Below are 12900 nucleotides of genomic sequence, written 5' to 3'. Positions count from 1 at the left end.
TTTTTTTTTTTTAATACATTCATAAAGTTTCTGCCTTTCAATTCTACTCTATTTTGGGAGGAAAGTAAGGCTCATAAAATCAGCATTTCTTGTCGGACAGAAACAGTCTTTGTTGCAAACTAAGGAAATAAAAGAAAACATGGGGAAAGGAGCTGAAAAAACAGCAAATTCTAGCCAAAAACGCACTGGATGTGATTTTGCAGCAATATGAGTTGCCTAACCCATCTGCCTATGAGGTTAAGATGTAGGCTGCCAGGCCTGGAGTGACAACCCTGCCTGGCTAGGAATTTACGATATTACAAGCCAGCTTACATCATGAGAACAGATCGGTGCTAATATAGCAAATGATGCACTTCTAAAATGCTGAGATGATGACAGTAAATGTTTACCAGATCAGGATTTCTAAACATTTCCTGTGCTATAATAAGCACCCCTAAATAGGAAGGTATAGTCCTAAATGCATAGCTAGCCAAGGAAAACAAATTTATAGACAAGTTTATAAACAATTTATAAATAAGTTTATATACTACTTGTTCAAGAATGGACAAGCAATTCAATGCAAAACTGACAAGAGGAGCAACAGCAAGACTGGATGGTTCCCTGCTCCGAGTCTGACAAACAGATCCCCTCTCAAATGTTTCTTAACCTTGACTTGGGGGGGGGGAAATCAAAAGCAATAAAAAAATACTCCAGTAGACTGATACTATTGCACCCAACTGGCCTCCAAGAATCAGGTACCATTACTTTTATATAGAACATCCAATGCTACACACATCAATGGATTAGCAATAGTGCAGCATTCACCTCTAAATACCAGGCTGAGACACCTCTGTCCCCAGCTACCTTGAAAATGTTCTTTACAAACATCTCCTCCTTCTAAAAGCTCAGAAAAATCAAGCTGTAAGGCCAGATAATGGAAGGAAGGTAACAAAAAAAATAAGACATCTGTTCTGAAATAATTTGGAGCAGACTCCCCATAATACTGTCTGCCAAATCAGTGCAACTCTTTGTGAAAGAAGATCCTCTACAAACATTATTTCCTTCCCTACCATTGCTTTCAATTACTTCTTCTGTCTTTGCTGATGACAGTTTGTGGACAAGCTATTTCTTTCCCCCCAAAGTGCCAGTCATCTGTCAGCAATCAGGCAAGCACCTCCTTTTTGCTTCATTTTACTGCATTGACCTCTCTGGAACTGCACCCAACTCTTTCTTCTGGGCTACAAAAGAGTGAAATAAAATTGCACAGTGTGCCTATCAATTAGTTGTCAATCAATCAACAATATTAAAAAAAAACCAAGCTATTTTTTTCAGATTTTGACCATAAATGATTTTCAGAGACCCTCAGTTGCAGGAGCGAGGTCCACTTGATTCTTCCACTTCTGATGCAGAAGTGAGGGAAGATCTGCAAAGAACAGAGCAAGCTGGGCAAACACAATGACAAGAAACCCACAGACACTTAAGAATATACAATGTCTGTCATTAAGCTATACCCTTTTTCAGAAGAAAGCAGTGATAGATTCTTGTTCCTCTGCCTCAAAGAGGAACACCCTCTGAACACTTCAGAAAGGACTTGTTACACTCAACTCTTCTGCTAACAGAAAGAGCAGGATAAATTTTAGAAGTTTGGACCATATGCAGCAGACAGCAGTAATCAAAGGTTCATAGCAACGCTACCATTGTGCAAAAATTTAGCTAGTCCATCTCACTACAGACCAGACCACTAATGTTCTGATTTGATTTTACAGGTGATCTTCCTGTGGGTCAGACACCAACCTCTAGAATACGGTCTCCTTTAAGAACAGACCTAATCAGTTCCATATTCATCTTTGAGCCACTAAAAGATCTGTATCTGGAAGATCTGTGTCTGGAAGAATATCAACCTGACTCCATTCCGGGATGTCTGCCTTCAGGGGAAACTCAAATAATATGGTAACAGTGTAATCTGATTTTGTTTCTTTCTCTTAAGCCTGCTTCTACATGTTTAAGATGCTGCCACAAGTTCCCTGTGTCTGCTGATGCCATCTGTCCTTCCTATTCAATGCTTCATGGAAAGATGCTAGCTCAAAAGCCAGCCATGTAATAGTACATTCTGATACTTTCTGAGGCACCAAGAGGGAAAATACAGAGGGCACATTAAAATGACTCCCAGCCTAGGCCTGAATCACAAGCAGATGGCTAACATTTTCCTCCTACACCTTTTCCTTCTACATCAAGGACTATCAGTGAGTAATGAGCCCCCACATCCCAGGTGGCTCCTGGTTAGTGCCCTCTCTCTCCAGTCCTCTTAAAGCACTCTAAGACAAAAAGACAGAGATGCACTGGCATCTGCGTGATCAAACAAGGAAAGGAAAAGCAAGAGATGAAAATCCTCCAAGGAGGGAGAGGACTTATGCAGAGTCCCCTGTTAAACAGGAGGAAGCAAGGTGGTGTCCGTAAGAACTTCATAACACATACAACTCAAACTGAGATGCGTTTCCCCAAGCCAGCCCAGGGGCTTAGCACAAAGCAGAAGGCTGGTACATGAAGGGAGTAAAAGTCATACGTGGAAGGATATGATGACTCAAAGCTAGAGGGCCAGATCCTCCACAATGTACTCCTAAATCAATGATGCAAGGCCAAAATGCTCTAGCCACACATCTGAACCTAAATACGTACAAAGTACTGCAAAGCTCCACTTTTACATCTAAGAAAAGTGAAGGGGAAGAATCTCCCTCTTAGGGCACAAAATCGAGTGTTAAGCTAATGAGAAATTCACATCTCCATTCTGAATATATTCTGTAGCCAAAATATCCTTTAGGAATTTAAAATCCCCTCTTTGTGAGCACTACTGCAATTCAGGAAATCACTTTCTGCAACCTTAAAGCATATGAAGTTCAGCCCTACAGAAGGGTAACACATGATGGATATGCATATGCATGACATTGCCAGTCCCTTAGCAATACTCAGCTTGCCTCCTGGGGAACAGCTGTCCTTTGACCCACTGGTACTAAAGTTTCTTTCTCCTGTTTCATGATAAATAAGTGATTTCCTGCTTTCCTGTCCGATTTTTAATTCCTAAGACTTCTAGAGTTTATAGCTTTCATCACCTTTGTTCAGTAACAACGATTTCCTCAGTCCTTTGAAAGTTTCACTCCAAAAAATGACCTTCGCATGGAAGGCATTCTTGCTATTCATACTTAGTTAATGATCAGCAAATCTGAAGTTGTTCTATATAATCTCATCTCACCAAGACTTGCTTACTTCATGTTCACTATATAGTATTCAAAAACTAAAGCTAGAACAGAACTCAGAAACCTTGAGAACTGGGAATTTCAATTTCATTGTAAACGTGAGGCAGGAAAACCTCTGCAGAAGAATTTCACAAAAAGCCTGCAATACGTTGCTTACAAGAGGGGGAGGAAGCACTTTGGAGAGACTATCTTCCACAACAAAGCTTATCTTTGTTGGGATGAATTTATACCCTCAAAGCATTAAGCATGTATGTTTTCCATGAAGCTTCAGGAGGAAGGAAGACAGGAGGTCTGAAAACAGCTCTAGGAAAAGCAGACGGCTCTTGCTCCAAGCAAAAAGGTTGCATCTTGTTGCTGTGCTGTCTCAGAAAAAGAACAGTGCCATTTTCAACAAGCCATTTAAAAAGCAGATCCATGGAATAAGAAGGTGCTTCTCTACAGAAAACTGCCAGATTATCAGTCTTGATCTGACTTTGAAGAGCATTCTTTGAAAGCTGAGGAAGGAACGCTGCCTCTTTGCAAAGTCAAAATTTTTGTGAGCTGATGAAGTGGTGGTGAGCTCCCAAGAGAGAGAAGTCTGCCCCAGCACATGTAGTGCCATATACAGAGAGAGGGAGGTTTGCTTCCAGTGACAGGCACGTATGCAGAGAGCAACAGCTCTTCTGTCCAAATATAGCCTTTGGTTCAGAAGGGACACTTCTATGCAAACAAGTCCAGAGATCCATGGAATAAGAAGGTGCTTCTCTACAGAAAACTGCCAGATTATCAGTCTTGATCTGACTTTGAAGAGCATTCTTTGAAAGCTGAGGAAGGAACGCTGCCTCTTTGCAAAGTCAAAATTTTTGTGAGCTGATGAAGTGGTGGTGAGCTCCCAAGAGAGAGAAGTCTGCCCCAGCACATGTAGTGCCATATACAGAGAGAGGGAGGTTTGCTTCCAGTGACAGGCACGTATGCAGAGAGCAACAGCTCTTCTGTCCAAATATAGCCTTTGGTTCAGAAGGGACACTCTTCTATGCAAACAAGTCCAGAAGTTGAGAGAAGTGGTGAAAAGTGAAAGTTTTGTTCAGTAATCATAAAATACCTGTAGGGCCATTTAGATTAAATGAGAAGGCCCCTTCTGAGACTCCAGGCTATACACTCACTGCCTTTTCAGACCCCTCCATTCATTTTGTCTGTGCTGTCTTGGACCAGGGCAAGCTTGTACTCAAACACAGCAAACTCTTCACCATAGGCATCACCAGATCCTGCTCCCAACTCAATTGTTTGCATCACGCTGACACCAATGGGTGACCTGCTCCAGTGCTGTTAACTGACGCCAGCATCTACAGCGATTTCAAAGTCCTGCTCTGCACCGAGACTTACATGCTCTATCCAGCTGAGTGAAATGTTTACGACTATCTGGAAGTTACTCCTCCTTTACTGTTATGGGCACGAAAGATTTCATAGCCCTGAGCACAGTAATTTCCCTGCACACGCAGTTCAAAATGTCCCTCTCACCAGAGAGTATCACTTTTTATGTCCCACAATGCTTCCGTATAAACAGAGTGACCATGTCATTAACTTTTTTCCCCTCACCTACCCACTAACTTCTTTTTAGAAAACTGGCTCAGCTAGGTAGGGAACAGATGGATCTGAGTTTGGTCACTCAAGAACACTGAAAACTCACAAGTACAGATGGCTGAAATATGTCATCATTAAGATATTGTTTCACCAAAAAGAAGCTTTTATTTTCTTTCTGAAAGACTTACATAGTGAGAGAGTGTAAAAACACAGATTCCATACCCATAAATACCCAAGCTAATTCAAGAGAAAAACAATTCTGTACTTCAACATGGCCACAGTACATTTAAAGATAGGCCAGGTTTTCTGCTCCTCTCAGTATTAAGCTCTGCCATTCTGTCGCTGTATGGTCCACTCAAACAGTTCCCCGTATGTTTCACACACTCTAGCAAACAAAACCAACCCATAAGGCTCCCATTCACTATAGAGCTCTTCCAGTTTCACCTTTCAATATGGCCATCTCAGAAATTCTTGGCTGATGGAAGCTCTAGGGCATGGGGTAGTGCAGCCTGCTAACCAAAATGTTCTAGTTCTCAGCTGTGCCTCTCACCCACAGTATGACCTTCCTCTCCTCATGCCACAGTTTCCCCATCTATAACACAACTCCTCTCTCAAGTACTAAAATTAGACATCAGCACTGTCACTAACCCAAAAATTCCATCTTAATATTGTACCCCTGCATTTCCCCTAGCTGGCTGCATGCCACAACCACATTTTCCCAGACTGAAACTGTGCTCAGCCCCCCACTACGTAATAAAATGGATGAGGCAGACATGAAGTAACTTCTTCACAGGGTACTTACTTTGAAACATGCCTGTCTCATCAACATATCCTTTGACTGCAAGAATAGAATTTAGCCATTCATGAAAGTAAAGCAGTGCTTCCCCCATATACTTTTCTCATGCTAACATAGCAGGTTAGTTAGATGAAAGGAGGACAAGAAACTGTTTCCCTGGGCTCCCAATGGAATGAAAGTAATTATCACCTACACAAATGGGTCATGCTCCAATTAACTCCTGTGGCAGTTAGGGTGACCACAGAATGGATAGAGCAACAGAAACTCAAATTTACATCCTTGGCATCTGCACCAAAGGCAACAAGGAGAACAAACCTTTAAGAAGAGGGAAAGAAAGTCCAGCAGCCTTCTCTGTTGCTCCTCTGGGATGAGAAATGGAGCCACCTGCTCATACTCTACAAACTGTCTGCCTAGAGTCTCCCACTGGAGGGTATGGCTCTGGGGTGGCTTGTCCTTGCTGTGTGCAGGCTGTCCTGGCACTTCTGCTTTGTCTCTGTCATCAGGGCTTTGCTCTTGCTGTCCTGCTTTGCCAGGTGAATCCTCCAGCTGCCACGTGAGTTCAGCTGCTTTGTCCATGCTGAAATGAGACCTGAAGTTAAAGATACTGTGTTATTTACAGTTAGCATCATCTCTTACCAGCCAACTGTCCCATGAAACTAGACACTGACAGTCTTAACTATTGGAGTTGGGGAGTTTAGAAGCATGGAAATGCTGGCAGCCACTGACTCTTTTCCAATTCTGATGGCAAAGCACTCTGCTCCTGGACGAGAGCAATCACATGAACAAGCTCTCTCCCATGAGACACGTGTGCATGTGCTACACAACTCATCTGGGCTTTGGCAGGACAAACTGGTAAACCATGCAGGAAATCTGGATTCCAGCCCCAGCTTTGCCATTGAGCCAGATCCTCTCCCTATACTTCAGTCACCCCAATTGTAAAACAAGTCATAACTATTACCATCATCAGATCTGCAACAGAAGAGCACTACCCAAGAGCCAGGTTACACATTTCATTGAGTATGGATGCTAAACTAAGCTGCACATCTCTGATGCATGCCCCACCTGGAGTGGGGTTGAAGCTCTAGCTGGAATAGGAACTACGTGGAAAAGCCAAGGATTCCCCACATGGGTGTGCTGGCCCAAACAGGCAGCAACATTCAGTTCTTCTATCCTACAGATGTACAGCTCTGTACAAGAGGTAGGTATTTTCACTGCAACATTACCTGTTTTGCTGATCCTGTAAACTGAAATGGATATGCCTCGATGAAGGAGCAACGTGCTTCTAGCAGCCTCATTGCCATCAAACTGAACCTACAATGGGTCCATCTTGCACTATACGTAGAGGAATCCTTCTGATACCCTCATCTCAACCCCAAGTCCTCTCATCTACTTTCCAGCCCTGTTTTCATCCATAGCCTTCTGGGAGGTCACTGACACAGCCTTGAATCCACAGCAACTCTACTCCTTTGCCATAGCCTTCTGTGAGCTCACCCTGCTACCTAGAGCCTACGTAAATCACAACGCTTACGCTAATGGAAATCAGGCTTCTCCAGTTTCCATCAAAATAAGCCATATGCTTATTGGTGTCTAGGACATTGTCTGACTACTCAAAACATGACACACAAATTATCATAGTGTAGGCAGGCAGCTGGGGAGTTGTCACCAAGATGAACGTAGCTCATCGCTTTACTTACCAAGTATATTGTCTTTTAAGAGCCTAGAAGAATCTTTAACACATCATTACACCCTCTCAAAGGCCACCACCAATATACCTCCATTTCTAGGAAATAGGTTCCTTCTCCACAGTGTCTCTTTGATTGCCATTCTAGCTTGCCAATAAAAATGCCAAAAAGCAAATGTAACTAAAAACCTGAGTCAGATCTCCTGCACTACCAATACATACACCCCTTATACTAAATTTTAAAAAAGACTATTATGAGCCTGGTTTAGAAATTATGAGCCGACACTAATCCTGTATTTGGGATTCTCTTCCTTCACCATCCATCAGCTATGCAGCTTGCTTACTGCTTGCATCTTGCCCGCTCCAAGCCAGATGAACCAGTTTCACTTCCACACTCTTGCAGTAGCTCCATGCTGCAGAGATGAAGTGGGTGACATTATCCTGTCACTGTGCACCATACCACCTGCAGCAAGCTGATGGTCCCAGCAGACACCTACGCGTGGATGCAAATGCTGATCCTTCACACTACAGCAGAGGGTAACTTATTCTACCACAGCCCATACTCTGTCCTTTGCTAGGAGATCGAGGGCTATGAAATTTTGATCAGTCTCCAGGGATGTCAATCTGGAACTTCCTACCTCAACAACATTTTGTGTTTCGCTGCTGTTGTGTTCCTTAACTATCTGTGTTAAGACAACACAGCCCTGTAAGCAGAAAAAGTGTGATGACCATCTGTACAGACTAAACAGGAAGACTCTGTTCCTCATGACTGTGTGGGAGTTACATTTGTCATATGTTATACTTAACCCTGGTATGGGATTTTGGCCCACTTGAGTCATCATGAAGCTGTACAGTGTGTTGAGACAGCCTGGATACCGTTCTAGGGGCTTGAGTGAGCATAGTTCAGAGTTACTTTTTCAGTGAGGCTGCTCTCACATCCCAAATGGCACTATTCTCTTCCTAAGGGAAACCTCTCACCTTGGAAGCTACTCTGCTAAGCCTAAATCAATGCTAAGTAGCAAGTAACTCACTCCCAGTGCCTACATTCACCTTGGTCATTTGTATAGAGAAGCCCAAAATGCTTTACAGAGGCATTTTACAGATGGTGAAACTGAGGCACAGAGAGATGAAATGAAGTTCTTACGCTGGCCTCAGAAGGTCAGTGACTGACCAATCAACGGCACTGCTTGAACTGCACTGCACTGAATGGCACTGCAGATGTGTTTACCAATTTTCTCTCTTTCTATTCATAATTTATTTGGCAGGCCTTTCTTGCTGGTGGCACAGCTAAGGCAAGCAGGGCTGGTGACTCAAAAAATTCTCACTCTATGAATCTATGTAATGAAAGAATTCTTCCTCTCTCCACAGAAAATATTAAAACCAGATATGCACTGACAACTTCATTAATGACGACCTAACTGTAACAGACTATGTACAACATTTGAGTGTACATGGAAATCTTTAATCTCCAGAAGTACATGAAAGCAAAATGAGGATTATGATTTGCCTCCTTATTTACTCCAACTGTCTAGACTACAAGAGGCATATTAGACTACATATCAGTCCTGTAGTATTAGTGCAAGTGGATACAACAGACTACCTGCTTTTAATATTCCTTCTCCTAATAGCCTCTTCTTGAGTCTACAATTTTATTCGGACTTCTAAATCCTTTGCTTTTCCTATTCCTCTTGGAGGATAATTATTCTTCTAGACCAATCACAATATCACAGGGTCCAGCATTCAAGTATCTTTGGTATTAAGGATAGCTTAGCTATCTTATATGTCTTATATGTTAGCTTTCTTCTACATCCCACCATTTGTCCTGATCCTCAGTGTAAATTAACAGCTTATTTCAGTTTTGATAAGTTATAAATTTCACAATGATACAAAAAGTAAAGTCTAAATAATAAAGATTTTAAAAGACATGGAAGTGAAAATATATCAAATAAACCTGATGCTATCATTCAGAAAGTAGTGTCAGGTAACAGAGAGGAAGTGGAACTTATTCATGTATTTTCCCTTTTGTTCTAAATGAAGCTTGTGTGAAATCACACTGCGATGTGGCTACGCCTTTTCAGACCGATAAGACAAAAAGGAAGAAAGGCCTGACCAAAGCTGGCAGGACAGGCAGAACACTGATAGTAAAAGCTTACTAGCTGACCAAGCATGATTTTTTTAAATGATATTTTAATTATATTTATCTGGGATTAACTCCCCCAGCAGTCCAAAAAATGATCCCATACAGCTACAAAATTCCAATTTGCACCAAGATCAAGAAGTTTACTTATACATTTAAAATAATTTGTTATCAGAGAAGGGTCTCATGACAAGATGGTTGACCAAAACACAACCAAGTCTCATACCAAATTTCAGAGTTTGATCCACTTCTTATGGTAAGTATCTGCAAAAACTGTCAGATATTTGAGCGTACATGGAAATCTTTAATCTCCAAAAGTACATGAAAGCAAAATGAGGATTACGATTTGCCTCCTTATTTACTCCAACTGTCCAAACAACAAGAGGCATAGTAGACTAAATATCAGATCCCTAGTACTAGGACTACCTGCTTTAAATATTCCTTCTCCTTTTCTTGACTATTAAAACCCAGGATTCTGGTGACTATCAGAAACACACGGCTCACAGCACTCCAAAAATCCGCTGTGTGATACCTCTTTATACCCTCTTCCTTTCCTTGGCAGCCAAGATAAATCTGTTCATTAAACAGTCATGCCAGTCAATAATTTTAAATGCTAATAACAGGGATTCCGCTACCTCCCCAGGAAAGCTGTCTGATGCCATAACAGACCCCAGCAGTAGAAGGCATTGCTTGTTTCTTTTATGAACCATCTTATCTCACAAATTCTAGTTCTCTCCCAGTTCAGTCGCAAACTCCCTCTTTGTGGCTTACACCACTCTCTGCTCACAAGAAACGGCAGTACCTGAGAAAGAACACTGTGCCAGACACTGTCCATCTACCACTCTTACCTCTGTCCCTCCTAACCACCTTGGTTCTTCCTCCCTGAGCTCCCTCTGCCTTTCTTAAATTATCTACACCTATCAGTCCTATGTCTAGTGATCATACTTGACATTATTTCATGAGGCAAACCTAAAAACACCACCAAAAAGATTTACACTTTGATGTCACTCTATTTATCTTCTCCAATATGAGGGCTGCAATGAATTAAAACAAGTTGCAAAATTTAATATCCTACCCATCCTTGCCAGGTCCATTTAACTGTAAATTCTACGGGGAAGGTATTGTCTCTTCCTAAGTTCTGGCACAGCACTTTATACAACAGGAGCCTAACCTGGCTGGTGCCTTGAAATACAAATAGTTGACAAAATACAAATAACAGCGGGGTTTTAAAACACTTGTCAGGTTAGAGAAGGTTGAATACTGTTCAAAGAACAAGTCCCATTTCAGTAGGACACAGCCCCTACTTTTTCAGCAATATAAATATAATTTCAGCTTGTTTCAAGAAGGTGTGACACTATTACTACCAAAGGAGTTGCATTCATTTACACCAGGACTTCAGTTGTCCAAGCATATTTTTATTTTTTGAGCACATCTAAGTTGGACAAGGCATTTCTGCAGTACAACCTCACAAATCATTAATTCAGTTTCAAACACTTAACTGCATCTCTCTATTTTTGTTTGAAGAGCACCTCCATGCAATCCAAAAGTAGCTGTAAAACCAACTTAGGCTCTCCCTCATGCACCTACATCATCTTTTCTGTTTTAAAAAGTAGCTTCTAAATATCTAATTTGGAACAATTTCTTCTCTGACTTGCATATACCCCTACTGCAGCCAAGAGAGAAGCACAGATATTGGGTATACTTGCTGTTGAGATGTGGTCCTCCTGGAAGCGAAGTAATGCCCCCACCTTAAGAGCAAACAGAATGCTTCTGGTCAGTCACAGACAATAGAGTTGTAACAAACTCAAAGAAACAAGACCAGGGCAATTCTGATCATCTCACAACAACAGCTCATTAGATAAGGATATGCAGTTAAACCAAATCTAACAAGTCTCCACTAGCAGCAGTAACAGATGCACCCCCGACATCTGCAATCCTATTATCATCCCTAGATTAAAGGATACAAGTAAACTGCTGATCCTTTCTCCTCCTTGTACTGCAGTTTAGGGTGAACTTTGACTGAAACCTTTGCTGTTTGAAAATGATCCTACTATAACAAACCAGTTGCAGATAATACTGCAGTTTCCTTCAACAGTTAACAGTCTGTTCCTTTTGCTTTCACAGCATATCTCTTGACATACCTGGGCTCCTAGATTCAGCAGCTCCTGTTGCAGTCAATAACCACATCCAGAGAAATGAGCGTTACTGCTTCTGTCTTGCTAGGCATCTTGGTGTTTGCAGCAGCTCCCACTCTGCTCTTTAAACTTTCCACTGTGAATCACCTGATTAGCTGCTGCATTTATTTCCTGAGGAAAGCAGAAGTGAAGAGCAAACAAACCACATGCTCAGGACCCGCCAAGCTCCCAAAGCAACTTGGAACAATTCAGCTTACACACAAACCTGGCAGGCATTGCATGCTTCTTCCTGGGTCAAGAGTAACCAAGTATTTCCCCCCATACCATATTCACAAAGAAAAGGTGGGTGTGGGGGGGTTGTTGTTTCATTTTGGTTTTAAATTTAAGGTTTACCAAACTACTACAGGAATACAGCACCACAAAGCTCATGCTCTTTGTGCATGCAACCTGTGCCCAAAGGACAGGCAACAGTTGGAGTCCTTCCTCAAATGCAGTAGCTTAAGATAAATACATTTGAATGCTGAGGTGAATGCTAAGTCCTTGACCTCTCTACTAAAATGGTCAAGGCAGCTACTCTGACAACATGAAAGAGCCTCGATTGGCTATGGGGTTGGGGGAAGACTGCTTCCTCATTGTTTAGTTGCTTTTTTGTTCTCCCTAATAACACATCTGAAAGGCTTTATAATTAGTTTTTAAGGGGAGGTGGAGTTTAAACATTTTTACACAGGAAATTCAAGTGTTTCCTAAACTGCTTCTCCCCGAGAATTTTATGGTGACCTTGAGAATCAGTGGGATCGTGGCCTTACAGTGACTGAAACCTGAGGGGATTTTACCCTAGGTGGTTAAAGCCATCTGTTTTCTGTTAACATCTACTTCACTCAAATGCTTGAAAAAGTATTCAGGAGGAAAACTAACTTTCTCTTCCAGCTAAGCTAGGGCAGTATCCAGACTGGAGACTCCTGATGTTTCTGAAGGTAGAAGCAGCAAGTCTTGAAGGGACTGATTTCACTGTTCAATAGGGTTAAGTAATAAGACAGGACAGTAATTGCCTATACACCGCAGGGACCTCTCAATGCAGCGATGTTCTGGCATAGAACAGTCGCAGAGGATTGTTCTCATCCCTTACTGTGGAAATGTATTTACTGAAAGAAGGATCAACAATAGAGGCAGCAGCAAAATCATGGGTTTAGTTCATCCCTTTACAGATTATACCAGGAATTAAGCAGCTCTGTAGCTTTGCTGCAAGCAGAAATATACCTTAGACCCCGAGGAAAATACTCCACGCTGGTCTGTACAGACAGTAGCCTTAAGTTGACCAGGTTTTGGAAAGCATTAGCTAAACTAAGTATATCTACAGGGTG

At 41.8% G+C, this 12900-nt stretch overlaps 1 protein-coding gene across 1 annotated transcript in view; it reads right to left on the bottom strand.

The window, feature by feature from the left end:
- The window catches only part of WDFY4 (WDFY family member 4), a 143231-nt gene extending 137069 nt beyond the window's left edge, over window positions 1–6162 (bottom strand). Inside the window, exon 1 of the mRNA XM_019471663.1 lies at window positions 5902–6162. Coding sequence (XP_019327208.1) covers window positions 5902–6162 — 261 coding nt within the window. The remainder of the gene's footprint in view (window positions 1–5901) is intronic.
- Between the last annotated feature and the right edge of the window lie 6738 nt (window positions 6163–12900).

This window comes from Aptenodytes forsteri, unplaced genomic scaffold, assembly GCF_000699145.1.
Source record: "Aptenodytes forsteri isolate BGI_AS27 unplaced genomic scaffold, ASM69914v1 Scaffold15, whole genome shotgun sequence".
NCBI lineage: Eukaryota > Metazoa > Chordata > Aves > Sphenisciformes > Spheniscidae > Aptenodytes > Aptenodytes forsteri.
Note: the sequence above shows the minus strand (reverse complement) of the source record. Positions and strands in the feature narration are given on the sequence as shown.